We start from the raw sequence: 27196 nt of genomic DNA, 5'->3' as shown, positions 1-27196 counted from the left end.
CCCATATGTACAATCGTAACACTGAAATTATTTCATGGCTGAAATTTCGACGTGAAATAAATTGCTGCTAACTTCCATAAAATCGAAAGCTCGTGTGAGGGTGTAAAGCCTAACACAAAAGGACGCAGGTGTCCTCTTCTGGAAACAAATACAGAATGGCATGATTGGTTTGTTCTAGAAGTCATACAACTCAAGGTCCACTCTTCTACAGTGCAAGGTCTAGATATATGGGCAATTTTTTTTCTACTTCGAACACTTTTTTTTTATAAGAAAGCCGCCAACATTCACTTAACGGACGTAATTCTAGTAAATTTTATAGGCCTTCTTTCATTTTCTTCTGTGTATGCGTGTGTTCGAAGTAAAACACACACACGTACAGGGAGAGTCATTGGACTGTGGCAGAAAAACACGAAAGGGAAATAAACTTTCCCTTGACTAAGTGGCACTATTGCTTGACTGGGACAGATTCCAACAAAAGGACAGGAAAAGCAAGGCCGGGAAAATAAAATAAACTAACACGGCGACTTACACAGCGTCAATCACAAAAGACTCGCAGAATACATGCCCCGAATTCCAGGCCCTTAGGGAACGAAGTAGCTTTCGTCAAGGATAGCACTTTTTCTTTTTTTCTTGAAAGCGCGTAAGTGATGAGTCTGCGGCGCCATGGCGCTCAGTTCAACTACTTGGACAAGGCCCAAACGACAATTAATGTCTGTCAAGTAGCCAGGAAATTAAAGAAAATACCAAGCACAAGTTGTAACCCTATTACACATAGGCGCCCAAGCGGCGAATGGGCGAGCCATAGAGTTTCCTACAAAGATTACTAGAGGAAACACTGGCGATACAGTGTCTATGGGAACTGCGAGCATTGCAGTTCAGTCAGCAAGGAAATGATGGTTAGTACATGCATCTACCTAAACTTCGTTCTCCTGGCTTCAGGCGGCCTTGCTACTTTTCAAATTGTTCATTTTCAACAAAATGTCGCGTTATAAGGTCAACAATTCGCAATATTTCTGCATGGGCGCACAGACTTACTGTCTTCTGCGTTTTAAAATATCGAATTGCTTCCTAATTCAGCCCGACAAAGGCAGATAAAATGCAGCAAGCAAAGCCACAAGCGCGTTCGAAGTCACAAACACGAAGATCAGCCACAATTCATGCACTAACCATCAGTTCCATGCTAGCCGAGCGATTGCAGCGCCCGAGTTCACCCTAGTGATTTTCGTAGGAAACTCTATGGTGCGAGCCAATTTCTTACTCAATTCTCTGCAAGTCCTCGTCGTCTACGTTGGCGGCACTTCTAGCACTGTGACGTCGTCGCGCGCGAGCCATCACGACACCGCCACTGGAGACGAACAACGCAGCAACCGGCGATTCTTAGATGCGGACCAGCGACGGACGCACGTGCACGTTCCCTCGGGAGCTGCGCTGACCACTGCTTCCGGTCGACCCGTGCTACGGCCGCTTCCGACTCCAACTACGCCGTTCTTCCGCATGACCTCCCGACAACACGTCTCTCAACAGCGTCCGCCACAATAGGCCACGGCAAGTACACCGCCGAGGAAACCCACTCGCTCCCCGGGGCTAGCTAGCACTGCTGACTGCCGGCATTCAGAGCAGCGGCAGCCGCTGTCGAGTGCCGACGCTGATTTCTGCGTCGTGCATCTTCCTACGGAGAGTCGCTGAATTGCGCCCTCCTTTCTCTTGCGCCCTCCTTCCTCTCTGTCTTTCCCCCTTTTCCTCTCGCGTTTCTTTATTTTCGTTCGCTCGCTCTTTTCTCTGCCGAGAAGTCACCAAGGCCTCCTCGGTTTCTCCGAGTCACGACGCATGGTGTTACCCACGGCGGTTGTGTCAGTTGCGCCTACCTGCTGCGTTGCCGTACACTCCGGTAACAGTGCGCCGTAATGTGTCTGTCCGCTCAAGCCTGGTGTTTTGTGCACGGTGCGTCCTTCGTAGTTCAAGTAATCACTTTCCTCGTCATGGTATACGCGCATTTCTTTCCTTATCTCTGGCGCCACGACTTCCGCAATCCTCTCTCTTTCTCTTTCTTTTTTTTCTTTCTTTCTTTCTTTGTTTCTTGCTTTCTTTTATTCTTATTTTTGCCTCTGCCACGTAGGAAACAAATGGATTAGATTCGCTACCAGATCGAGTGGACTCGCCGTTAAAGATGCAGCGGGAGATTAAGTGGGAAAAATGGAACGATTTCGCCAACCAACAATCGACTCCAGAGGGCCTGCTTAATCCGTCCTTTCGAAGTCACGAACGCCTGCCCAAGACACATCGGCACCCGACGGAAAACAAATATATCCTTCTTTTCCCCTCTCTCCCCTTCTTCTGTAACCCTTGAAATTAAAGTAGAAGACCCATCCTTCATAACGCTGGGAAGCTTGTTAGCGCAGCGTTTGTTCGTTTATTAATTTGTTATCGCTCGTATAGCACGATTCTTAAGCGACGTGTTCCGCATAATAAACGCTGCATGGTATGCCGTAAACAGTCAAAAGCTCCCGCGTACATTTAGTCTTTATTCCACGTTCTCTCAACCACTGAATTGTTACAGGAGGCAACATTCAAGCTTAGCAAGGTTTTCCCAATATCTCACGGGTCCTATTAGAAGCCGCCGGGCAAGCTCGTGAAAAGTTGGAGCCGAATTCACAAAGCTTTTCAACCCGTATTCACAAAACGCCATTACGCTATAATTGTTCGTAAGAACAAATTCCAGCCAATTCATATGTTTGATATATAATTCGCAAAGGCCGCCGTCAAAAGCACTTTACGAACGCTAAGCTTGGTGAATTCAGCCCCAACTCTAACAAAAAGTTATAGCGTAAAAGCATTTTGTGAATACGGCACCTAGTCGGTCAGACATCTTAGGCTAAAAAAAAAAAAAAAAACAAGACAGATTAAAATTATACAAATCTGCATGATCTAGCTTGGAATCGATCCCAGGACATCTGGACCTTGAGAACGATACTTTATCGACTAACAATATTTTTTTTCCACGATGAGGTGGCGCCCATGTATTGAGGATAGTTCAGGGACAAAATTAGCAAAGGTTTTCTTTTGTAAGTGCTCTTTGCCGCCTTCACTAATAATATGTAATCGTGACTGCCTGACATCTGCTCTTACGAACAGTTCTATAAGTATATAAGTTCTATAAGTCTGTAAATTCTATAAGTATAAGTATTCTTTCGTGAACGTGAGCCTAGGGTCCGGACTTGGGTGCGATGTTCGGAGCCGTTTCAAGTCGGCAACACGGAGACCCCGATACATATATCCCGGCCGCGGTCTGGAGTCTCGTTTATTCTCTTTCGTATTACGTAATTACGTTCCCAGCGACCAAGTGAATCGATGCAAGGCTCGCAAGACAGGAAGAGAGCCGCGGGGGACTGTCCCGCCAGTGGCTCTCAAGCGGTCGACATTATCCGCGAGGCACAAAGCCGCAAAAAAAAAAAAAAAAAAGAAAAACAGGCACATTAACGCTTCGCTTCCCTCGGGTAAAAGGACAGCAAAGCAACAACAGGACCCCCTCATCACGCCCGGCTTGCACGAACGTGCAAAGTCTCGCCATCTTCCCGATTTATTATTTTTTTTTCTCTCGCCCGCTTTTTCACCTAAAAGTACGCTCGCCACTTAGCCGCATGAACGAGCACTTTCACGCTCCGCGTGCTAGCAGATTATGGCTAGGGACGCAACCGACTGAGCCTTGCGCTACTCGCGCTGCCAGCACAGCGCACGCTTCCGTCCTTTCTTCTTCCGCGAGAGAGAGAAAAAAAATGTATATTGCTCAGCGAAGGGCTGCGTCTCGCGGTCAGTCAAGTGACGGGGCAGGCACTTGTGTATTCTACACCTCGCGCCGTCTGCGCGGCGAGCGCGGAAGGGGGCAAAGCCGGCGAGTGACGTCCGGCCATAAAATGTGCGTGCGTGCATGAGTCTGTGTATGTGCCTTGGGAAAGGGGGGAGTAGCATGTAAGGGGTGCTGCTATGCACGTTCGCGTTGAGTTCGTCGCTAGAAAGAGCCAGCACGAGACGGTGATGTATCATTAAATTCGTGCAACACTACATAGAAGCGGAGCGTGTCCTGTTGGCGCCGGCACGGACTAAGGCGTTGATGCATGCTTTCTTCTTTCTTTACTGAATGTTAATGCGATCGCGTGTAAGCTGATACGACGTTGCTCGAAAGCGTCGCTTGCGACGGCAGACATCAAGCAGACATCTCGCCTGGGGCCGCAACGATACAATGTTAAACTAGGACGATGATGCCGGTTTCAGTTGCCGCTCTCCCTTGGTTGCGCGCTACTACGCCGTCGTGTGCAGTCGTGTGCAGAGGGCGCAATGAGAGGGGCGAGAGACAGATCATGCGGGTTCTTTAGGCGCGGCGACTGCGCAGTCATCCAGCCTATTTTCATCGTGAACAGCCGGAGCGAAGGAAGACGGACCATTCATCTGGAAGTATAAACGGCGAGTCGCTAGAACCGTGCAATGCAGTGTAAGCTGTTGCGAGCGTCAACCAACTGGCAGCCGAATTCCCGGAGTTGTCCTCACGTGAAAGCTTTTCGTATAATGGGCCGGCTCATGTGAGCCGGCCACTGAGGTTACGAAAGCCAAGGTGTCGTCCATTCGCGAGCCTCTCCTACGTGCAACCACCGGCTTCGTGAACTCAACGCCCAATTGGCTGATGCGGGAACGATATTTTGCATGCACCCCGTTGCACGGCTCTTCTAAAAGAGACAGAATGTAGCTCTCGTCCGTCTTCGCCTCCGGCACTGCTAGAGCGGCCGAGCGTAAGCGAATCAAGCTGCTACTGCGTGCATGCCCAATGTGGGCGAGCTGCGCCTGGGGGAGGCAACCGGACGCGACAGTACGAGCGATATCCAGAGAAGGAGCATCGGACGACGACTCCGCCGACGGAGTCTCCGCTCATTGAGTTTAACCAACGACGGCCCAAGAGAAAGACGCGTGCTGTGTGCACGACTTTGCTGACGACGAAGCGCGTCAAGAGCTGACCCCGGGGCTACAGCATGCCGCAGTTGCCATCCTAGCCTGCAACTGGCTGGCTGGCAAGCTTGTTTTCCTATCTTTTTGGTCGAGTGCAAGTTCCCGGCCCTGCTAAGTGGTAGCACGCTCTGCTCGGGGCCATTGGCGTGATGGTCTGAGTGCTGACGGCACGAATTCGAAAGACGACTCGCCGTTGAACGGTGACATTGCCCCTCCCTTACTATACGAAGCAACGCCTAGAAGGATGGTTGAGAAAGCATAGCTTTACACAGGGACGGCGGAAAGGAAACAAGAGCACCCTTATGTAGCATTATGCTTGCCGAAGCATTCGATACGCATTAGCAGTCCAGCAAGAGAGAGATAATTTTTCACTCTCTCTCTCTCTCAATACTGTTAACGCTGTATACAAGCTGCCGAGCAAATGTCTGGCGGAAAAGATATAAGACCTGCTGCCTGCATATGATTAAATAGATAGCGTGAGAAACCTAAACAGATAATTATAATCCTGCAGCTAAACACATATGGGGCCTGTCGGTGAATAATGATGGTGGGGAACAGTGGACAAATGATGAGTAGTAAAGGCGCTCGACCGCATTTTTATTCCCTCATGGTCACAAGTCAGTAGGTTGCGAGTTCCGAATGGCCGGTATGTATATACATACATACTGTTTGTGTGTGTATGTGTGTGTAGGGGGAGGGAGGGGAGGGGTGTCATCCGGTCTCAACGCTATGATACACTTTTACCTGTTTTACATGCCTGCCAACATGTTAAAACATATTAACCGTCTGTTCTATAGAACGCATGACATTTATATAGAACATGGCATTCTATAGAACGAATGAATGGCATTTCTTTAACCGCTTCGCTTCTCAGATTCAAACATGTGGGTTGGATCTGCATAATTCTTTTATTGTTTTCGTATAGCATCGTTTGGTGACCAGAGCCAAGCTATCGGCCCATGGGCCACGGCCCCCTGGAATAGGGATTCCACCTACCTCGGACGATTCTGCCGTTGGCTCACTTTTGTAAATAAAGTTTATTCCTCCTTATAGGATGTTGGTAAGCCATCGTTCAAGACTTGCGCGCCCACGTCATATACGCGCCAACCCATTTTTATTCATCAGGAGATTCCGTTCTCGTGAAACAGGCATCCTGTAATTTCCATATTCTTCAGCTAAAAAATTCCCCGCTTGTGCCCAATTTCATCGTGTTCCTTGGGCCAACTCGCCTAACCAGTCAGATTATCGTAGGTTGCCTCGATACACAAGCCCGGCCTGCAGTGGCCCTAACATTGAGGCTGTCGTAGTTTATCACGCTTCGTAACGCCATCTGGAAGCCAGCGCTCTCACGGAGTCGGCGCATTCCGAGGGAAATACTGCGCACCGACTCGTCACGTACTAAAGACGGCGGCCCAGATGGGGCGAAAGCACCCTCCGGTCCTAATAATAATCGTTCGAGGGGCAAACATTTGCGAGGCAAAGGAAAATGAAAGGGGCGCAGAAGTGAAAAGGCGGACCCGCATGCCGGCGTAATTGCGTCGTGGCGTCACGCTGAGTAAGGAGGGGGGGGGGGGGGGGGGGGGGGGGACAAATCGGCACTCGCAAACTGATGTTGCAGTAGAAACGTTCGCAACAGTTTCCCCGAACGGGCTGCTGATGCCCCATTCGTTATCTTTTTTCGCGGGTCCAGCCTCGCCGGGGCCACAGAGCAGTTGAACGGCTCAGAGTCGAGAGGTTCTCTCACTCATCAATCTCCTGATAGTCAGCGCAAAACTTTATTTTCCTTACTGTTGGTGGTGGTGGTGTTCTCGAAGATGGGCGCCGGCTGTAGTGAAGCCTTTATTGGCGCGAATGGCCAGGCTACGCGCGCTGTCTCGCGCTAGAAAAGCGCTGCTGCTGCTGTACTGCGTACGAAATCAACATCGCTCAATGTCGGAGTTGGGTATAAACTGATCGTTTTGCTCGGGGTGGCACGTCCCATAAGGCAAGTATCCAGCGAACGATGACGGAGGTTCCGCGTTGCGTGAATGCTATCAAGCAGCGCTAATTAAATTTGCGCGGTAAGTGTGAACCGGAAAGTCAGGGTGATCAGTCCTGCAAGAGGATTTGAACTTGCTACCGCCGAGTCTCTTGCAATATCCTAATCATTCGTTTTTCGCGTCCTTACTTTTCTATCTTTTTTGGAAGTTTGCGAATATAGTAAAATTTCCGCATTCATTCAAATACGGATATTCGACAAAAACGACCCCCGAATAACGAACTGAATATCTAATATTTTATTACTTCTGAAGCGGCATTAAATACGAAGCTTGCGGGGCGTCCGTTTGATAAAAGCAGAAATCAAGCTTATATACATCGATACATTTATTTGATACCATTTACAATTAGACGTCCGATTAAGTGGGGAGCTTGTAAATGATAAACAGTTGTTTTGAATTATCTGAGGCATCATGACTATGACAGTAGTCAAATATTGCACGTTAGCAGATGCACGTACGGTGCTGTGTTCGCTAACGGAGAGAAGTGTCATACTACATCAACGCGCATTGATTTAAAGGCAAACAAGGTGAGACTGGCTGCATAATAAATCGGAACAAATTCGTACATACACTGCCTAAAAGCGAGCCATTCTTATTGAATGATGGGAAATTATTGAGAAGTTATACACCCCGTGAATTCACTCAGGAACTGGCGCGCAACAGCCACAGCTTTCCTACAGCAAAATCATCGGGAGCAGTCCTCACATCCGCCATTCACTCTTATATAGTTTCAAAAGAAACAAATATTCGACAACATCGAATGGTGAATTCTCGAATCGAATACGAATAAAATATCCCAGACTATTTCAATTCATATTATTATTATTTTATTATTATTATTTCATTATTATTATTATTATTATTATTATTATTATTATTATTATTATTATTATTATTATTATTATTATTATTATTATTATTATTATTATTATTATTATTATATGGCATTCTTCATTCCTCCTATATGCCGATGACATAAAGATTTTTAAGGCAATTCACACTGTTGATGACTGTCGCATCCTGCAGTCTGATCTGCTTTCTTTTTCTAAATGGTGCACAGATAATAACCTCACCTTGAATGCTGCTAAGGCCAAAGTCATGACTTTCACCCGCAAAACAGCAAGCATCTCTTTTTCTTATTCAGTAGATTCTGTACCATTGTGTAAGGTCCGTGAGATCAATGATCTTGGTGTACTTTTTGATACAACCTTACACTTTTCAGCTCACACTAAACGCGTCGCAATGCGGGGCATGCGCACTCTTGGCTCTTTTTGCAGACTGTCGAGAGAATTCAATTCCCCTACACCGTTCCGCAAGTTGTACACAACAATCTGTCTTCCTCAACTCGAATACGCGTCGGTCGTCTGGAATGGCATTTCTAGATCCAACAGTGACATTATAGATCGGGTCCAGAAAAAGTTTCTAAGCATATATCATCACCGCTTTGCTAACACGGACTCTGGGCCCTGCTCTAGCACTGTTGGATTATTGCCATTGCCCTTACTTCGCTGCCGACGTAATCGTGCTGACCTGCTCTTCCTTTTCAAACTCCTTCACGGTATCCTCATGTGCCCCGAACTCCTCAGTTGTATCGCATTTCGTATTCCGCGCAAAATCACCAGAGAACACAGACCTTTCCATGTTGCTGCCTGTCACCACCAACACTCAACCGTCCATAGAATACAGAGTCTCTATAGCGCCCACTTTCATGACCTTGATATTTTTCACAACTCTTTGTCTTTGTTCTGCTCTCAGCTTTCCGTTGCTGTGTCTTAGTTTCACATATTGTTCAACTTCCCTTCTCCTCCTTTTATTATGTATGCATTTTGCGCCTTTGGTTGCATGTATGTACACTTTTCTTTTCAAGATTGATAATTTTTTATTCATTGTTTTTTTTTTACTGATATTCTCCTGTTGTATTTGCTGATATTGTCCCCTGCTGATATTTATCTCAACTCTATATCTTTGTTCTGCTCTGAGCTTTCCGTTGTTGTGTCTTAGTTTCACATATTGTTCAACTTCTCTTCTCCATTTTATTTATGGATGCATTTTGCGCCTTCGGTTACATGTATGTACACTTTTCAAGATTGTTATTTTTTATTCATTGTTTTTTTTTTCACTGATACTCCCCTGCTGTATTTCTTTTTCTATGTATACGTGCGCCAGCACCCAGACCTCACGGTTGTTCCTGGGCACGATAAATAAATGATTGATTGATTGATTGATTGATTATTGTCATCATCATAATGATCATCATCTTGGGTACTAATACGTAGAAAGGAGGCATTAAGCCTAGGCAAGATAGGTCTAAACCTGCACTAAAAAGGGGATAGCAAGCGGTATGGGACGCCCGGTTAACACCCGACCAATGAGGACAAAAGGTGACTAAAAGGGAACCAAAATGAGAGAAGAAAAGATGCTTCACTCGTGCATTAATTATGTATGCACGCGCAGCCATCCCCGCACCGCTGCTTATAACGGCATTACGCGTTGGTTATGCCGCGCCGGACATCGTGCAAACAAATTAGGTGGAACCTCCCTAAACGCCCACTGTCGAAGATATGCGTTGCATTATATGGCAGTCGGCGTGGTGCGGAATGTATATGTTCAGCATCTTTCTGCTCGTACTCTTCACGCATATATAAATAAATAACGCATACTACATCGGCATAACCCCCACACACATCATTACCACGCATAACACATTCCGCACCACGCCGATAGCCATATAATGCTACGCATATCTTGGACAGCTCCCGTTCAGGGAGGTTCCGCTTAATGTTTTCATATCATATTGGATTGCTTGCTTATTTTTCATATGATTTCAGTCATATTTGAACGCGTATGCATTGAAATATCATTCATAATGTATAATGTGTAGAGCGCCCCGCTTGTCTTTGTCCATGTCTGCTTCGGCAATTTACCGTGTGTCCCAGCTAACGTTAGCCAAGCTGTTCAACGAAAAAAAAAAAGATTAAAGCAACACGTTGCACGATCCAATTGTAAGACCAACGGTGTTCGGTCATTAGAAGCCTGATGACCGAACACCGTAGGCCTTTCAATCGTATCCATGGCACCGTTCTTTATATGTTTTTTTTTTATTCAACAGCTTCGCTAACATTAGCTGGCACACCCTATACTATAAAAATACACGCTCTCACGGTTTCCCCTTGCATCTGTTAATGACTGCAGACTTACAGGCACGTGGTAATATAGCTTAATGGCCCTGCAAGACACGAATACATAGGGAGCCGGCCTTGACTGTCTAGCCAAACCACGGTGGGGTAAACTCGGCTGTTGTTAAACATCATCACTTGATATCACCATCAGGGCCAGTATTTTGTAGCGATGCCTTTTCGATGCTGATGCCTTTTCGCGCTTTTCGCTCTTGGTCAGTGGTCAGAGTCAGTGGTCAGTGGTCCGCGCACTTTATCGACGGGATCAGACGGCCGTGAGCGGTGAATGATAAGACTAGTATAGAACAAAGCATAAAGCATCGCTGCAAAATACCAGCCCAGGGCCGCGATTTTGTAGCAAGGCATTATGACTTATTCTACTCTAGTCTTATCATCCATCGCTCACGGCCGGCTGATCCCGTTGATAATGCGAGCGGACCGTCGCTCCGACCACTGACAAAGCGCGATAAGCGCGGAAAGGCATTATTACATTAAAGGCATCGCTACAAAATACCGGCCAAACACTTCCTTTGTCTGATGTACGTGTCTCGTACCTACCGATCGAAACTATATGTAAAGTGCGTAGTGCAACTTGGGCCGGTATATTGTAGCGATGCCTTACGACTTATTCTATACTAGTCTTTTCATCCAGCGCTCACGGCCGGCTGATCCCGTTGATACCGCGAGCGGACCGTCGCTCTGACCACTGACAAAGCGCGATAAGCTCGAAAAGGCTTTAGCACCGGAAAGGCATCGCTACAAAATACCGGCCTTGTCCTCGCTTCTAGCCTGTGTATGTCCCAGTGTGTCTATAGGACTATACGTGGACTTCATTCACTCTCTCATCTAATTCTACTCTAAGTTCTCTGAAACTGTGGCATTTTTTCTTGCAATATTTTTATTCTTATTATTACTATTACGTGAAAAGAAATAGCCGTCACCATTGTATAAGTGTCTAAGGCCTGTGTAATGTAACCGATTTCTTTCGCTAAATTCAATTTATTTCTTATCTTACACTATTTACAAAAGGCATATGCCGGTGATAATGCCGGCGGAGCGCACTCGGACTTTTGACGAAAAGTTAAAAAAAAAGGAATTAATAACATCGGAATAGAATGGTTACATTGTACCAGCCTAAATCTCTTTTATTTTCATTTCAAAAAGAGAAAGGCAGAAAAAATACGTTTGGTGATTACGAGTTGTCTCACTGTCAGATACGTGTCGCCTGACAAACGTCAAATAAGTGCCAACCGTTGTCAGATCATCGCCACAGCTTTGTTCACGCCCGTCTTCGTTCACGCGTACTGTGCGAATAACCCGCGCAATATTTCTTGGTAGCCCTTAAGGCATATGTTTCCACGAACCTACAGCGGTGTTACATGTGTATGCCTAGTCCGATTGCTCGCACAGCGCGATACTCTAGCGCTCGGCAATGTTGAGTGACTGTCACTTAGAATATGAATAGCTTAGGCAAGCGCGATGCGAAGCTCTCAAAAGCCGCAATCTAAAGAGGAGACCGATAAAGGTAGTTGAACGGGCTTGCGTGAGAGTCCCGATAACGGAACATCATCGTTAGGTCAAGGAGCCAACTCCGTATCTCCTCCCCTATACACCGAGTCTGAGTTCATCGCGACTGCGTGGCGCCCCGAAGTTGGCCAGTTTGGCCTTAGAATTTGAGATTTTGTCGGGAAAGACTCTCTGCACAACACGTCGCAGTACTTGCGAGAGATACAATCAATGACTGCTTCTTAGGTACGAATCGACAACCGGCCACTTTCTGAAAGTCTTCTTTTAGGTCCATGAAATCAAAATAATCCGCGTGCCACGCGATCAAGGCCATTGTGGCTTTATTTGAACGAAAGTTAACTGGAGTGGATATGCGATTGTGATAACTGCCTCCAGTTCGCGTTTTTTTTTTTTTTTTTATTCCTGCGCACGTACTTTTCTCTCCTTACCATCATCATCGCCACTTTCTTTTTGTCCCTATGTTCCCCTTCCCTCTTACCTCAACGTTTAGTAACTGGCTAGGACACCATAGTTCTGGCCGACCTCTCAGCTTGTCACTCATAATCTCCCTCTTTCTCCCTTTCTCGACGCTTCCAACGCCAAGTAAAAGCTGGGTTTGAATGCATAGGCGTAACTTGATGCTTTCTAATGTTCCTGGAAAAATAGTTTATTTTATTTTAACCCAAATCACTTTACTGTTTTGCTCATCTTGTGTTGTTTAATAAACTGGTGGAAAGGAATAGGCTTTCACCAGCATATGACAACAAAAAGTTGCCCTTTATTGTTGTTCTTATTTTACAGGAAAAGCACTTCCCGCAAAACACAAGTTTCTCGTCTGCCCAATAACGTTCTTTTTTTTTTTTTATCTGTCTGAGCCGTTCTCGACCACAAGTAACAGGCGACGATGACAAACAAGTTGGATCACTAGAGGCACGTTTACTGTAGTCAATTATTCGACGCTGAATTTTTTTCTGTCGTTAATTACAATGTCGCCAACAAATATACTCGAGAGCATTTCTCGAGAATCAAAGATGACGCACCTGCTGCTTAAGAAACAACGATGCGACCATTTTCTTTTATTACGATCAGTGCACACCGCATCCGGCGAACACAGAAAAGAAAGAAAGAAAGAAAGAAAGAAAGAAAGAAAGAAGAAAGAAAGAAAGAAAGAAAGAAAGAAAGAAAGAAAGAAAGAAAGAAAGAAAGAAAGTCGCTTTCTGGCAGAATATATCCAGTCGTACCGCTTCATATGAATGCCGAAGCGGAAGACAGAATGATTCGATGACACGGAGCAAGCGTGTCCGCACCCCCCCCCCCCAACCCCCCCCTCCCCCCAATAGAGATGGCTGGCTCACAAATTAAAGTTTGATTGATTGCTTCTCAGACAAACGCGTGAGAAACGCTTGATGATGATTGCGTCGATTCAATCTGGCTCCCATGAAACCGATTCGAAGGCAATGAACTCTTCCCATTGTTTCACTTCCTTCCTTCCTTCCTTCCTTCCTTCCTTCCTTCCTTCCTTCCTTCCTTCCTTCCTTCCTTCCTTCCTTCCTTCCTTCCTTCCTTCCTTCTTTTTTTTCTCTACAATTATCAAGCGCATTGATGGAATAATTGAAGGGTCAGCGTTTTCCCTGCATGCGTGCGCCATCGCTGGTCTCAACTTAAATGGTAATACAAACTTCACGTACTAAACAGGGTAATCCACTTCGATTCTACAGAAAGCAACGCATAGCGCTCACAACAAACAGCTAGTTCAGCATTTTCAACTAGCGCATACTTGGTATGCAGAAAATAATCGCATATAACGATCATCGTAGAAAATGTAATAGAAGTATCTACATATGCCACTAATAAAGCGGTTCTTTGTGAAAAAGAAAAGTCATAAAATTTCATAATATAGTCAAATAATGATGGTTAATTTGTGAAGATATTACAGCGCAAATAAAACGAGCACAAAACCGGACACCACGGCGTTAATCTCACCACTGATATATTAGTGCCTTAGAAGACCTGGAAGAAAACGTACAAGAATAATTCGCATGTGCGCAGGTTCATGGAAGCGAAATTCGTGTTTTTATAATTTTTTTGGCGTGATGAACCTGTGCGCATGCTTATTTTGTATTGTACGTTTTTCTTCGGGTCTTCCAGGGAGCTAATAAATCAGTTGTGAGTGTAGCTCCCGTGGTGTCCGGTCTCGTGTAGTCTGTGATACTTTGTGAAGCTATAATGGCTTCACAAAGTATCAACCACACAGCCGAAGAAAAAGTTGTATTAATTATGATTAAACGATGCTGGTACGATTGAGTTTGTGTCATCTCAACCTGTCACAAAAGCGCGCTGTATCTGCGCGCTGCGAAACAAATTCAACACTGGCTTACAAATTTTTGTTCTCATAGTGGACGATCATCAAGTCTATCATGCACTGCTTGAAGGGCACAAGTCCTTCTAACCAAAGAAAGAGCAGGGTGCGCATGTGTAGCCTCCATAGTGAGTCCACTCTTACCCCTACTCGCTACCTCAAGTAGGTCCAGTGCCGTTATTTAACTATATCATTCTCATCAACTGCAGCTGAAAATAAGCCAAGCAGGAGTGCCTCCACGCGAATTCGTGCGTATACCTGTGTCCCCTGTCCCCCGCCCCCCGCGTCGTCACAGCTTCGTATGCTCAGTTTTGAGCGTCCAGAAAGCTCGTCTAGAAGCTCGTCCACTCCACAGACGGATTATTGTGAAACGGCGAGTACTGGCACGGAGTGGAAGAGGCCGTTCTCTCATCACGCGGCGGTCGGGAGGCGAAAGAAAAAACAAAGAAAAAAGAAAGGAAAACGTCGGAGTCTGGCTTCAGTGGAGTGCACGTGGCTGGTCCCACGCATATCGATGCCCCCTCAACCGCCGGTCGATGCCCGAATGGCGCCGCTATGCGATCCGCCACGCTCCACCGGTGAGACTGCGGCGCCCACGCTGTGCAGTGAACCACCGAAGTGCTGATGTTGTTTATCAGGACGCGAAAGCCTGGGAAAGAAAGCCTATCGAAGAGACGGATATTTGTTGTTGTTGTTGTTGTTGTTAATGTTGTTGTTGTTGTTGTTGTTGTTGTTGTTGTTGTTGTTGTTGTTGTTGTTGTTGTTGTTGTTGTTGTTGTTGTTGTTGTTGTCGTCGTCGTCGTCGTCGTCGTCGTCGTCGTTGTTGTTGTTGTTGTTTTTTAAAAATGTCGCAGTTTCAACCGAAAGGCGAAGCATCAATTGCGATAGCAAATTAGTAGAAAGCTATACAATAGTAGTTTTATCAGCTGTATAACCTTGGACATGCAGCAGCACCAGCAACGCGCAGAACTGTTGTCGACGCCGTCGGCGTTTTTCCCGTGTTCGCACCTAACGCGCGCGGCGTTGGTGACTGTTGCCGGTGCCTCTGGGGGCGGCTCGTAGCACACTGATAGTGATAAGTGGTTCTTGAGGGAAAGGGAAAGGTTGGCGCTATCTTCTGTAACGCAGCTAAACGTCGCCTCCCCTCCCTCCCTCCCGTCCCCCCCCCCCCCCCCCAACGGCCTTTTGCGCGACGGAAGAAGTCGCGCTTGCTCTCCTCCGTGTGTTCGCTCTCCGTGAAAGCGCGCCTTCACTCGCACATACAGCATACGGCGCGCAGCGACGATTTCATCGCCGCTGGACTAAATACGGAATCTCACGGAGACGGCGACGGCAGAAATCCGCTTGGAGTGTCCATATAATTGCTATCACAATAAAAATTTTCACAGACGATTGCGATACTCCCTTATTCGAATTTTTAGCGCAGATCTATACGTGTTTTCATTCCGCGATATACTGCCCGGCTGCGGCGGACCATAATTCAGCAAATAGCGGCCGTCGTAAAGAACAATAGCTATATCTACAGAAAGTTATAAAAATTGATTTTTGTTTTAAAGAAGAAAACTTTTTTTTTTTTTTTGCATTTGAGACATCACAAGGTTTTGTTGTTAGATGGCCTTCACTGCAGCATTTTATGACTGGAAATGCAAACCGGACTGACGCGCATGGTAACGAAATGCCGGAGCTGCTTCACAGTGTCTGAAATAAGGGCCCAAAGACACGTGCAGAACATCTCTTAATGTGATTTGACTTCGAGATCCCGTTTCCAGACAAACGCAACCAAAGACAATGCAGAAGAAATCGCTTACAACCCCTGTACGGTGCCTGGCCCGGTGGCACCGTTTTGCCGCTGGGTTATACTGCACTATGTTCGGGATCGGTTCACCAAAACGGGCTAGACACTCACAAGAAATCGTGGTTAGTTCCCAAAAAATACTAAACGCATTAAAACACCAAATCAATCAGATGCACAGTGAGACGTTTCTATATGCACCAATGTCACAAGGCATGAAGGCGATGTATGATGCTTGTTGAGGGAAGAAGGCCATGACAGCTGCGTGCAAAGAGAAGTACGACACGTGTCTAGCTACAATTAATGATTCTGTACATATTGCGTCACAGCGGCACGTATCCATTCCGGAGCATTAATTGGTCAAGAATGGGCACACACCCAGCTGCACATCTCGAATGGCTAAATCAAATAAAATCAAGTAAATAAGAAAATCTTTAATACATTGCGCGATTACATTAACAGGTCGACGTGCTTTAGAGATATCTGCGAGCCTACATTATATGATCACTGTGGGGGTATTCTGTAAGAGTCCACCTAGTGGACTGTCCATTTCGGCTGTCGCTGATTCGCTGCAGCTGTACGAGCGAGAAGAAGACTGGCTGGAGGCACCTGTCTCCTCCTCACTCGTGCAGCTCCGGCCAATCAGCAGCGGCCGAAATGGACAGTCCACTAGGTGGACTCTTGCAGAATACCCCCAGATGTATTAAGCAGGAATTTATATCTATTGCGATAGCAATTATAAGGACCTCGAGGCGCCTTCGCCGTTGTCGTACGTTCCCTATTAATGACGCATGCGCGGCCCACATGCGCACACTCCGGAGGCGCGGAGAGAATTCGGCTGCAAAAACGACGAAGCGAAGTGGACTCACAGTCAAGCCGCTGCTGGCATGGGCATTGCGCGCACGCACGCTGTGTAAACACACTGGCGTTCCATGATGAGCTGCTGCGTCTACGCACTAGTCTGAGCGGAACGGGCAGTGAACGTCAAACTAACGTTATCTAACGCCAATGCATTTCTCCGCAAAGTTCGGGAATTAATATCTCGAAACTGGTGTCATCTCGAGAATTCGTTCCAAGTGGATCCGCCTTGCGAAATCCACGGCTACAATTTGTAAATTGCAATATGGGCCATCAAGTAATTAGTTAAAATTGTAATTAGTGAATTTCTGTTAATTATTCGATTATGCATTTCAATTTCTTGTGCAAGTAATGTCCGCCTCTTCGAGTAGACCAGCTCATGAACTAGAATTGTGCTATCTGCCACAGGCAACCTTTAAGAATTTTTGAAAGTTTTCGCTGAAACACCCTGTATATATATCTTGATCGATAGAGTAGCGCCAGTAAGCGGAACTCTGTTCATATATATATATATATATATATATATATATATATATATTGTGAGCACTTCCATCAGCGTCTGCAGAGTCAAATTGTGACCTGTGTGGTGGATAAACAAACATTGCATGATGTTGCACGCTGTATAGGATGAAAGTAAACACAATTGTAGTTCGCCAGCGTACATATTGGATCTGCATAGAATAAGCAGATTCAGCATGTCGTTGGATCTGCATTTTTTTAAAGCTAGCATATACTTTTGGGTGCATTAGTCGCGCAATTGTAACACTGATTTCTCTATTTCGTCGCTGTGATGTCTTCGCGAGCGTTTCCTTTTTTTTTTTTTTTCCTAATACAAAATGCCTCTTTTTCAGCTTCGTTAGCTGTTCGTATTCATAATAGCTTCTTACTTTTTTTCCTTCCCTACTTGGAGTCTTTGAAGTCAGGACTATATTCTAAACAACATCAATAAATAACAAACGTAGCAACCATATCGGTGACGCTGGTTTCCAAATATAGTACGGCGCGCTGAATATGCGTATGTATAGCTCTAGTAAGAAAGGAGAGAAAATCGAAGTACACTCGCATGTAGACCTCCCCACTATAATCTTGGGAACATTTTCCTATTCATGAAACTGTCTCTATATAGAATCCTTATGTAGTTTTCATTCGTACGCCCTAAAACTTTTGCTTCACTTTTCGTTCGTTTGTTTTATTTATTTTTGTTTGTTTGTTTGTTTTATTTCTTTTTGTTTGTTTGTTTGTTTGTTTGTTTGTTTGTTTGTTTGTTTGTTTGTTTGTTTGTTTGTTTGTTTGTTTGTTTGTTTGTTTGTTTGTGTCGCGCGCAAACCCAAGCATTCCTGCATTTCTATATAGTACGTAACGTTACCATGTCCGTGACTTATTCCCAATCGCTGTATACCATTTCTACAAATTGAGGAACGGAGAAGTCCCGATATATCTGTGCAGAGTTCTAATCTCGCCCGTATACAGAGACCACACGCTTCCTAGACTCACCCACTGTACCGAGAAACTTGCACCCCTTTTCTCGGCTTCCAAGCTCTTGCGAAGCCTCTGCACCTCGCTTTCCTCGCCCAACACTACCCACCACGCACAATCTTTCACGAACGCGTTCACTTACTTATCATTTCCCACTCTTTCACCTCTACTCACTATAGTATGAATACATTCACACACTGAATCATTCAACTGGTTCCAGCGCCTACCTGTGGCCTCCTCCTCCTCGCGATGTCGCGGGGCATCACCTGGCCCCGAGCAATAACTTCCGGCTCGCCCGGTGCAGCACGGTGTTTTCTTCCTCCGTCGTGTCTACCACCGACGAAGACCGACAGATTCCGACGATGCGTGCCACAACCGACGACGGCCGCAGGTAACCGGATTTGCTACGCGCGCATCCGAACATCAGACCCGGTGAGCGCGAGGCTGACGATACGGGAGATGACGGCCGGACCGCGACGACACGACACAACTCTCCGCGCGTTGACGGACGAGGGATGTGCACTCGAGAGCGAGCTAGTCGACCGCGACCTGTCGCCTCAGCTGCCCACTGCGCCAGCGAAGCTGACGGCTCACTCGTGGCGAAAGTGTGTGCACGTTCTAGCATGCGTGCTTGCGTAGCCGGCGATTTCCTCTCTCTTGCCTAGAAGAAGAGCGTAGAAGGAGGAGACAGCCAGACCGGGGGGGGGGGGGGGGGGGGGGGGGGGGGGACGGCGCGGCCGCTCAGACGAAGAGAACGACCCCCGCAGACGGGCAAAAAGAGAGCGAGAGCGTGTGAGATATATAGGCGACGGCGGCGGCGTCGAGGCGAAAAGTCCTGTTGCTCCCTATCTGCCCCTCGTCCATCCATCGCTTCCTTCTTCTCGCCATCCAGCCCACTTTAAACACTACAGGCACATTCATGCCGCGAACCGGCAGCGTAGAGCAGACCAGTTTTGGTGCCGCTCCACAGCTGCGAGGTGTTTCTACGTGCTGCTGTTGTTTTCATTACCAACCATTTGTCTCGTTGCTTCTTTTTTTTTTTTTTTGTTGTTGTCAGAGTGTGCGCGAGGTGTTCTCTGGCACGGCAAGGAGGTAAGTGTCTGGGACCGCCCCTCTTCGCGCTCGGGGAGCAGAACTCGGTGGCGCTCTCTTCCAAGCCCCCATCCCCCTCCCCCCTTCCGCCGTTTCCTGTTTCGGAAACGAGGAATTCCCCGTCTTTCTTCACCTTCTTTTACTTCTTCCTTTTCTTTTTTTCTTTTTTCATATGCTCTCGCCTAGCGTCTGGTTGTTTTCTGACGTCCTAGGACCACTCATCACTCTCGCATCGTCGCTTTCTCTCCAGAGTGCCTTCCTTCTTTATTGTTTTACTTTGTCTTGTTGTTCTTTTCTCTTCTTTTTTTTCGTTGCTGAATTGAACTCATCTTCGCGGGAACTCTCCTCTCAGTGTCTCCGAAGTGAAAACCAGTGAATAAACCTAAACCCGATGCGAACACTTGGCTGCCCCCTCACCAATCGCGCAGGTGTCGTTAGACGTAAATTAAGACCGCGACACAGTCTACACACGGTTGCACCGATGCGCGCTGAGATACCTGGCAAGTATAGAACAGCAGCCAACAAGGTTATATGCGAAAAAGAAAAAGAAAGCTTAGCTTTATAAAACGCAGGGAAGAGATGGCGGCGGCATCGTCACAGGCATAGGTAACTTTACGAGATAGGCAGAGTGCTATGCTGCGATAAGTCAATGCGTAAGTAGCTCGCACACGCTGGGCGGCTGTTTGCCTGCAGGCAAGGCTTTTTTTGAGAAGATACAGCTATGCTGACACAGGCGGATTGATTACACGTTATCTCCACGTACGTAAATAAGAGAGCTCGCATTGAAATGAAATAGTCGACAATGACCACATTCATTCCTGGGCGTTTTCGATTGGACATCCAGCGTTCTATCTACCGGGATATCGCTGACCTGATGACGTTGACAGCGTATTAGACAGTTTTAGCAGAACGTGTTCTGCTCCCCGCTCCGCTCGCATACACCCGCTCCGTTGCCCCGTCTTCTTTTCTGCATAAAACTTTCCTGTTTTCTTTGTATTTCTCTTCGTGCTCCACGTATGACATAAGGCTTCGCTTTTCGTTCCTTCGTGCCTTAGCTAATCTTATGCGAGATTGCGGAGTGGCTTCTTGCTACTCATTTTTCTTGTGTGTTCATCAATGCTCAGAGTTAGGAACATGCACCACGCGTATGGTCGTGGGGCATTCGACTCTCTTACTACTTACTGGGACCGCCTGCACAAAGCATGTCGTACACTAAGCGCACAAGCGCTGCCCAATTAGAGATTGTGCCCGACCCGTGAAAAGATATTCTTACTAAAGAATAGTTTTTAGAATTCGCACCCTGACATCTTGACGCGGTGTGATCGGTTGAGCGACAATTTTAATCTAAAATGTGCTGGGTTCGAAACCGGCTGATATGTCAGTGCTTGTTTGTTTCAACTACTCCCGCTCTTGTAATAGTGGCGCTTTTTCTTAAAGAAGCCGGCACACACGAGTACTTCCGACATACTGGCTACTGTCGGGAAATGAAATGATAAAAACAAGCAGCGACTTGATTGCCGAAGGCAACGAAGTGCGACGGCGGTCGACCGGCAGCCGCTGATTTGTACGCCCCCCCCCCCCCCCCCTTAAAAAAAAATATGCTGTACAGACGTCACCTCAAGTCTCCAAGTAAGCAGAGCTAAAGTGGACTTCTCCCCATATGGCCTTTTAATGTGGAGAAGCCTGCTCCAGAGCTGTTTGTCACGTATGTGCAGACACCATAGAAGGCGAGTCGGCGTTCGAATTTACAAGACATCGCGTTTAAACCTTTTCTGCGATGTTTTTGCGCTCAAACTTGCACAGTTATTCGCCCCCTTCCGTTACTAGTATGCACGGTATTACATGTGTCAATGAAGACAGAACGCCTGCGGCTGGTGGCAGTCTCTCTCTCTGTACGGGCAACGCCTCCTCTAGTTAGAGGAGGCGTCGGTACGGGATATGCTTCTCTCCCGCCCTCTCTATGTGCGTGCGTGCGCGTGCGCGCTGTCTGGTCTGGTCTGTCTGTTTATGGGTGTGCGCGAGCGTGCGTGCGTGCGTGCGGCGAAATTGTATTCGTAACGGCAATGTCTTGTTTGAGAAAAATAAGAACTACCATGTCTACGACAAAGCGTTACTAGAGCTGGCAGGTGATCGAGAATCAGAAGAGAGCAGTTGCTAAGGGCTTTTCATCAGTGTCACCCATGCCGCAATGCGGCACACTCGCAAGCGCATCGGTGAAACCAAAGGTTAAAAGGCGCGGCATGATTATGCATCACTGGCCCAACATCACGGGCGGTGCACATGTCGCAATGTTCCTCAATCTATGCTGTTTCCTAATTTCATTTTTTTTTTCGAGCGATTAAACTCCTTCAAACTTCTTAACAAGTGTATTTGGTCTCTCTCTCTCTCTCTCTCTCTCCATATATGTATATAATATATATATATATATATATATATATATATATATATATATATATAGAGAGAGAGAGAGAGAGAGAGAGAGAGAGAGAGATCAGTTGCATGTATACGGCAGCAACCAGAAGAGGCTCTCATATTTTTTCTGTTTCTAATTAGTTTGCAATGATTAATTTTTTAAAAATATTAGTATATCTGCGGTAATTATGTCACCATTACGTGTTATGTCACGAAAACGTCAATTTCAATTGTTTGCGACATGCTATCTATTGCGCGGTCTATTTGTCTTTTTTTTTTCCTTTTTTTTCGCGTGGTAAGTACAGCCCGCGAATATGAAAAATACCACCCTTAGGTTGGTTCTCAAGCACGCGGCGCGCTTTCCTTAACTTGGCACGGCGGGAAAAAAAGCCGCGCAAAATATAGCGTGTCACAAACAATTGAAATTTATGTTTTCGAAGTAATAATAATAAGTTTATTTACCATCGGGGTTGATGGGGAAGATAGAGAGAAAAAGCTAGGGCATACTTGACTAGCTCCCTCCTCCCCGAACTAAAATAGATATTGGTTCTGTGACTTGCAGCATCATCGTTAAGCAAAACACCCCATGAGCAAACATTAAATATTTCCGTAGCTTGCACTGGAGGCGCAATGCTAAAGTGACAGCGGAGAAGATGGGCACCTAGCTAGTCCTGCCTTTTGGGCTAGGCTAAGCACTACCAAGTCATCCCCAGCATTTTCCGGAATTTATTGATTATTGATCGGTTATTAATTACCTATTGATTGGCTATCGACTGGCTATCGCAAGGTATTGGCCAGGTATTTGGGCTAGGATAAGCACTACCAAAATCATCCCTAGCATTTCCCGGAATTTATTGATTATTTGTCAATTATCGATTAGCAATTTATTGGCTATCCATAGTCTATCGCAAGGTATTGGCCACGGATTTGGGCTAGGCTAAGCACTACCAAGTCATCCCCAGCATTTCCCGGAATTCATTGATTATTGAACGATTATCGATTAGCTATTGATTGGCTATCGCAAGGTATTGGCTACGTATTTGGGCTATGCTAAGCACTACCAAGCCCTAGCATTTCCAGGAATTTATTGATTATTGATTGAATATCGATTAGCTACTGATTGGCTATTGATTGGCTATCGCAAGGCATTGACCACGTATTTGGGCTAGGCTAAGCACTACCAAGTCATCCCCAGCATTTCCCGAAATTTATTGAGTATTTGTTGATTATCGATACGCTATTGATTGGCTATCGATGACTGACTAAGCTTAAGTAGTCCCAACCATGTTTAGCTATACTTATCCAGGCTCAGCTTGGCTAGTTCACAGGGATATGTGCCATTGCGCTTGGACCCTTTCTGCACTACCGCCAGGATCGACCTACATTTTCTGTTCGCGAATCACGGACTAACGGCCGACTTAAACAGATCCGCTGTTTAAAAAAAAAATATATATTACAGAGCAATAAGAAGTGACAGCATTCCAGTGCATAATGTTGCTGTTGGAACGTTCAGTTAGAAAGGGCACAGATTCTAATACACAGAGCAGTGAAAACAATGCGTCAATAAAACATATATCATAGTCATCTGTAATACAAGCGCCGATACATGTAGAATCACCATAGAAAAAGCAGTAAGAACAAGAAGTAACTAAAATACTGGTTTGAGACTTTTAAGTAACGCTCGAGGCGAATCATCATCTCTCCTTTTATTTTTATTTTTATTACTACTTTTTGGGGGGGCGGGGGGGGGGGGGGGTTAAGTTATTATAGAGGCATACATTTAGTAGTTTAGGTAAAGTGATCTTTATCGCTTGTTCCCCATGTGTTGTTCTGCAAGAGTATGTGTGTCAAACATTCGAGTTTCTTGTGTGTATGATTTGTTTATTTTACGAAGAATCGCTATTTCGTTACGATAAGACGCATTATTATTTTCTTCCATTCGATACTGTGACATTAGGCGGTAATTGTAAATATAAAATGCCGGTATTATGCGTGCTCTTTCGAACAGTGATGCTTGAAGGACGGTCATAAGTCACAATGTATTCATTTCATAACATTTTTTTTTTTACTGACGTATATGAAGTTTCATTAAATTTATTAGTGATGTATTCCCCCATACTGAGTGACAGTAATTTATATGCGTACAAAACAATGAGTTATACAAAAAAAACTATCACTTTAGTGGGTAATATGTGCCTGTTTGCGTAACTTGAACCAACTACACGTACTAGATAATTTCTTTGTTATGTGCTCACTATGTAAATCTCACGTCATATTTTCCGTGAAGAAGACACCTGTTGTTTCAAAAGAGCTTACTATCTCTATTTTTTTTTTTTTTTCATCATGAAGCATGATCACGTCACTGATGTACAAAATTTTGTTTTTAGAACGATAAACAATAGCCTTAGTTTTATTCGTGTTAATATTTAAAGCGTTCGAGTGTGACCACGTACGAAACTGCATAAGCGTGGTGTTTGCTCTGGTGATTAACTCTGAAGCAGTTGGAGCTAAAGATAGTAATGTCATATCATCCGCATATATAACAAATTTTGGTTCAATGCTGATGTGTATGATATTATTTAAGTAAATGTTAAAAAGAAAAGGACCGAGAATTCTCCCTTAGGGGACTCCCGATAAGATTGCTCTTAGATGTGAGGAATGTCAATCTATATCCGCATATTGCTGCCTGCTACTTAGATAGTTTTGTAAGAGCGTGAAGCTTTTCCCTCGGAATCCATTAGCTTCTAGTCTTTTTTTAAGCAATATGTGGTTAAGGTGCATAGTCAAAAGCCTTTGTAAAATCTATTCAAATTCCAAGCGCGACTTTGTTATGCTCGAATGATTTTAAAATGAATTCTTTTTGTCCTAATGATGTCAGTTCTGTAAATAGATGTTTTCTAAAACCGAAGTGTGTTGAAGTTAGTATGTTGTACTTCTTACAGACAACGGACGTACGGAATAGTATTACTTTCTCAAGACATTTTGATAAAATAGGCAATATCGATATAAGACGGTAATTTTCAAGATCATTAATGTACCCCTTCTTCAGCACAACCAGAACTCTCGCCAGTTGCATCTTTGTCGGAAATACTGCGTTCTCAATTCACGTGTTAAATATGTGAACAAGACAGGGGCTACAAGGTCAAGTACATATTTTGCTGGTTTCATTGTCAGATCATTTGCATCGCAACTCCCACTATTACTTAACTCAAGAAAAACGGATTTTACTTCACTGTCCGGCCCTAAATTTGGAAAGCAGGACTTGACATTCATGTGTTTTATGTAACCAAGTGCTCTCTCTCATCTAAGTTAGATCTAGCTAGATCAATAATGTAATCATTAAATTAATTACCTAGTAAATTGCCGCTCAGCTCTTCATTGCTTGTTATTATATTATTAGATTTTTCGGGGCAGAGCGGTTAAAAAGAGCATGGAGCCTTTTTCAAATTACATCAGTTATTCCTGTCGGGGTAAAAAGGTTGCAAAAAAAAAAGTCCTCTTTGGCTGTTCAAAGCTCATTGGTAAGTTTGCTGCGATTACGCCTAAATTCTTGAAGAACTTCCCGGTCGCATGTTTTCAGGAATTGGTTATACAACTTGTCTTTTGTCTTTATTTTGCTATGTATAATATTAAAGAATTACGTGTTTTTTTTTTGTTTTTTTTTTTTTTTTACAGTTGTAGGTACTTGTATGGGAATGAAGAGGTGTATCTGCTCAGAAAAATTGTCTGAAAAGCAATCATAAGCAGCTTCAGCGTCGGTTAGCACAAGAACAGGAAGCCAATCACAATTTCTATTCCTTCTCTAAAAAGGTTTAGACTATATGCAACCTGTTTTCTTGAACAAGTACTGGTTCATATTTTTTTAAGCGTTGTGCAACTTTTTGAATAGATAGGTATATACCACCGTGATCACTAACGTCTAAAATAATTGCACCAGCTTTTGCAGATGGACTAAACTTATTAGTTATAAATAAATCAAGCAAAGAAACAGAAGTGTTGGTGGTGCGAGTAGGCGAACTGATCGCGTTCATATAGCCCAGATTTCGAATAAGCTGTTCCATATCTTTCTTAACAACTCTATCCACAATCACATTTAGATTAAACTATCCACCTAAAATAACTCCGTATTTATTGTCATCAGCAAACTGCAGCATTGATTCGAGTAAGACAAATAGGTTACGTGCATTACCAGTCGGGGGCCGATAGACGACGGAAATAATAAGTTTGTCCAGCTTTAACGCTAGCACTTCGTAATCTGGATTTATACAGGAATGCTTTTGCGAAATGTCGCACACAACATTTTTCTTAACCAATATACAAACACCAATACCTCTACCAGTAGTGCGACTTATCATGAAGTTCTTATACGAAATTAAGCTAAAAACACCAGTCCCGTCAACATACCAAGTTTCACTGAAAATGACATCAAAAATGTCGACACTTCAGCCGTATATATATTAATTAAACAATTAATCCCTGCCAATTAATTAGGAAGAATACAAAGAATACGAGACGGCTCTTCAGGTTGCTGCTATATAACGACATGAAATCGGTTTCATCGGCATAGAAAGCTTACACCATGGGCACCACGTATGTCTATGTGTTAAAATATTTTAATTCTGAGGTTTTACGTGCCAAAACCAAGACATGATTATAAGGAACTCCACATTAATTTTGATCAACTGGGGTTCAGTAGCATGCACCCAACGCCCGATACGCTGTTATCGACAAGTAGTTCTAACTTCTTTCGTCATTGAACTGAGGAACACTCCCCACTGGACTGGCATTTACATAACTCTTGCAGACACGACGTTTCTGCTGCGATCGCAGCGTCACCAACCGAGATGCACAAGTTGGAGAAAGTAAACGATGTCGCCACTACAATAACATTAAGCAATGTACTACGCAAGGCGTTGAATAAAGTACACAAATTGCAATTTTTTGTCGTGCTGCTTCCAATGCTGAAAACAGCAAGGCACGATAAACGCTTTCGAAGCACGCGTGGATGTGCTATATATATTTTGGGAAAGGCATGCGGAAATACCACAGTGCGAAAGCAGCGAAGTTACGTTAATTGAGGCAGCGAAGTGATACCGGCAGTTTCTGGGAAAACTTAAAGCATGCGCGTCAGGAAAGCACGAAGCAGAACCGTTCCGGGAATTGAATTCCCGCTTGTACTGCACGAGCCTGCTAACGATGAGCAAATTTAGTCACGTACTTAACATTCTCTCCTGCAACGTTGAGGATAGCCAAAGTTGGTGTTCACGTCACCGCTTTAGTCCTGTGCTACCACATGACTATAGCAGGGAAAATTGTGCTTTTCAACGGAAGGTTTTCAGTTCCTTCACTTCATTGTTAACATTTTCTGATCGAACTTCACAAACGCTATGCAATGCAAAGAGCGACACGCTGCGTGGCCTGTGATTCTTGCCTTTCCCTAACTTTCAAAAGAACAGCAACGCAAACTCTTAGGGGGCTTATGGCACATAAG

General features: G+C 45.0%; 1 protein-coding gene across 3 annotated transcripts in view; it reads right to left on the bottom strand.

Moving 5' to 3' along the window:
- The window catches only part of LOC119456106 (beta-1,3-galactosyltransferase 1), a 44803-nt gene that overhangs the window by 14170 nt on the left and 3437 nt on the right, over window positions 1–27196 (bottom strand). Inside the window, exon 1 of one of the 3 annotated variants that reach the window (XM_037717708.2) lies at window positions 1259–1915. The exons of 1 other annotated variant lie outside the window; for it this stretch is intronic. In XM_037717708.2, the coding sequence (XP_037573636.1) occupies window positions 1259–1332 (74 nt within the window). In that variant the 5' untranslated portion in view covers window positions 1333–1915. Of the gene's footprint in view, window positions 1–1167; window positions 1189–1258; window positions 1916–27196 lie in introns of those variants that run through there. One more of the 3 variants, XM_049669547.1, reaches the window with a different exon arrangement.

This window comes from Dermacentor silvarum, chromosome 6 (assembly GCF_013339745.2).
Source record: "Dermacentor silvarum isolate Dsil-2018 chromosome 6, BIME_Dsil_1.4, whole genome shotgun sequence".
Lineage (NCBI taxonomy): Eukaryota > Metazoa > Arthropoda > Arachnida > Ixodida > Ixodidae > Dermacentor > Dermacentor silvarum.
This window is presented reverse-complemented; position numbering and strand designations above follow the sequence as displayed.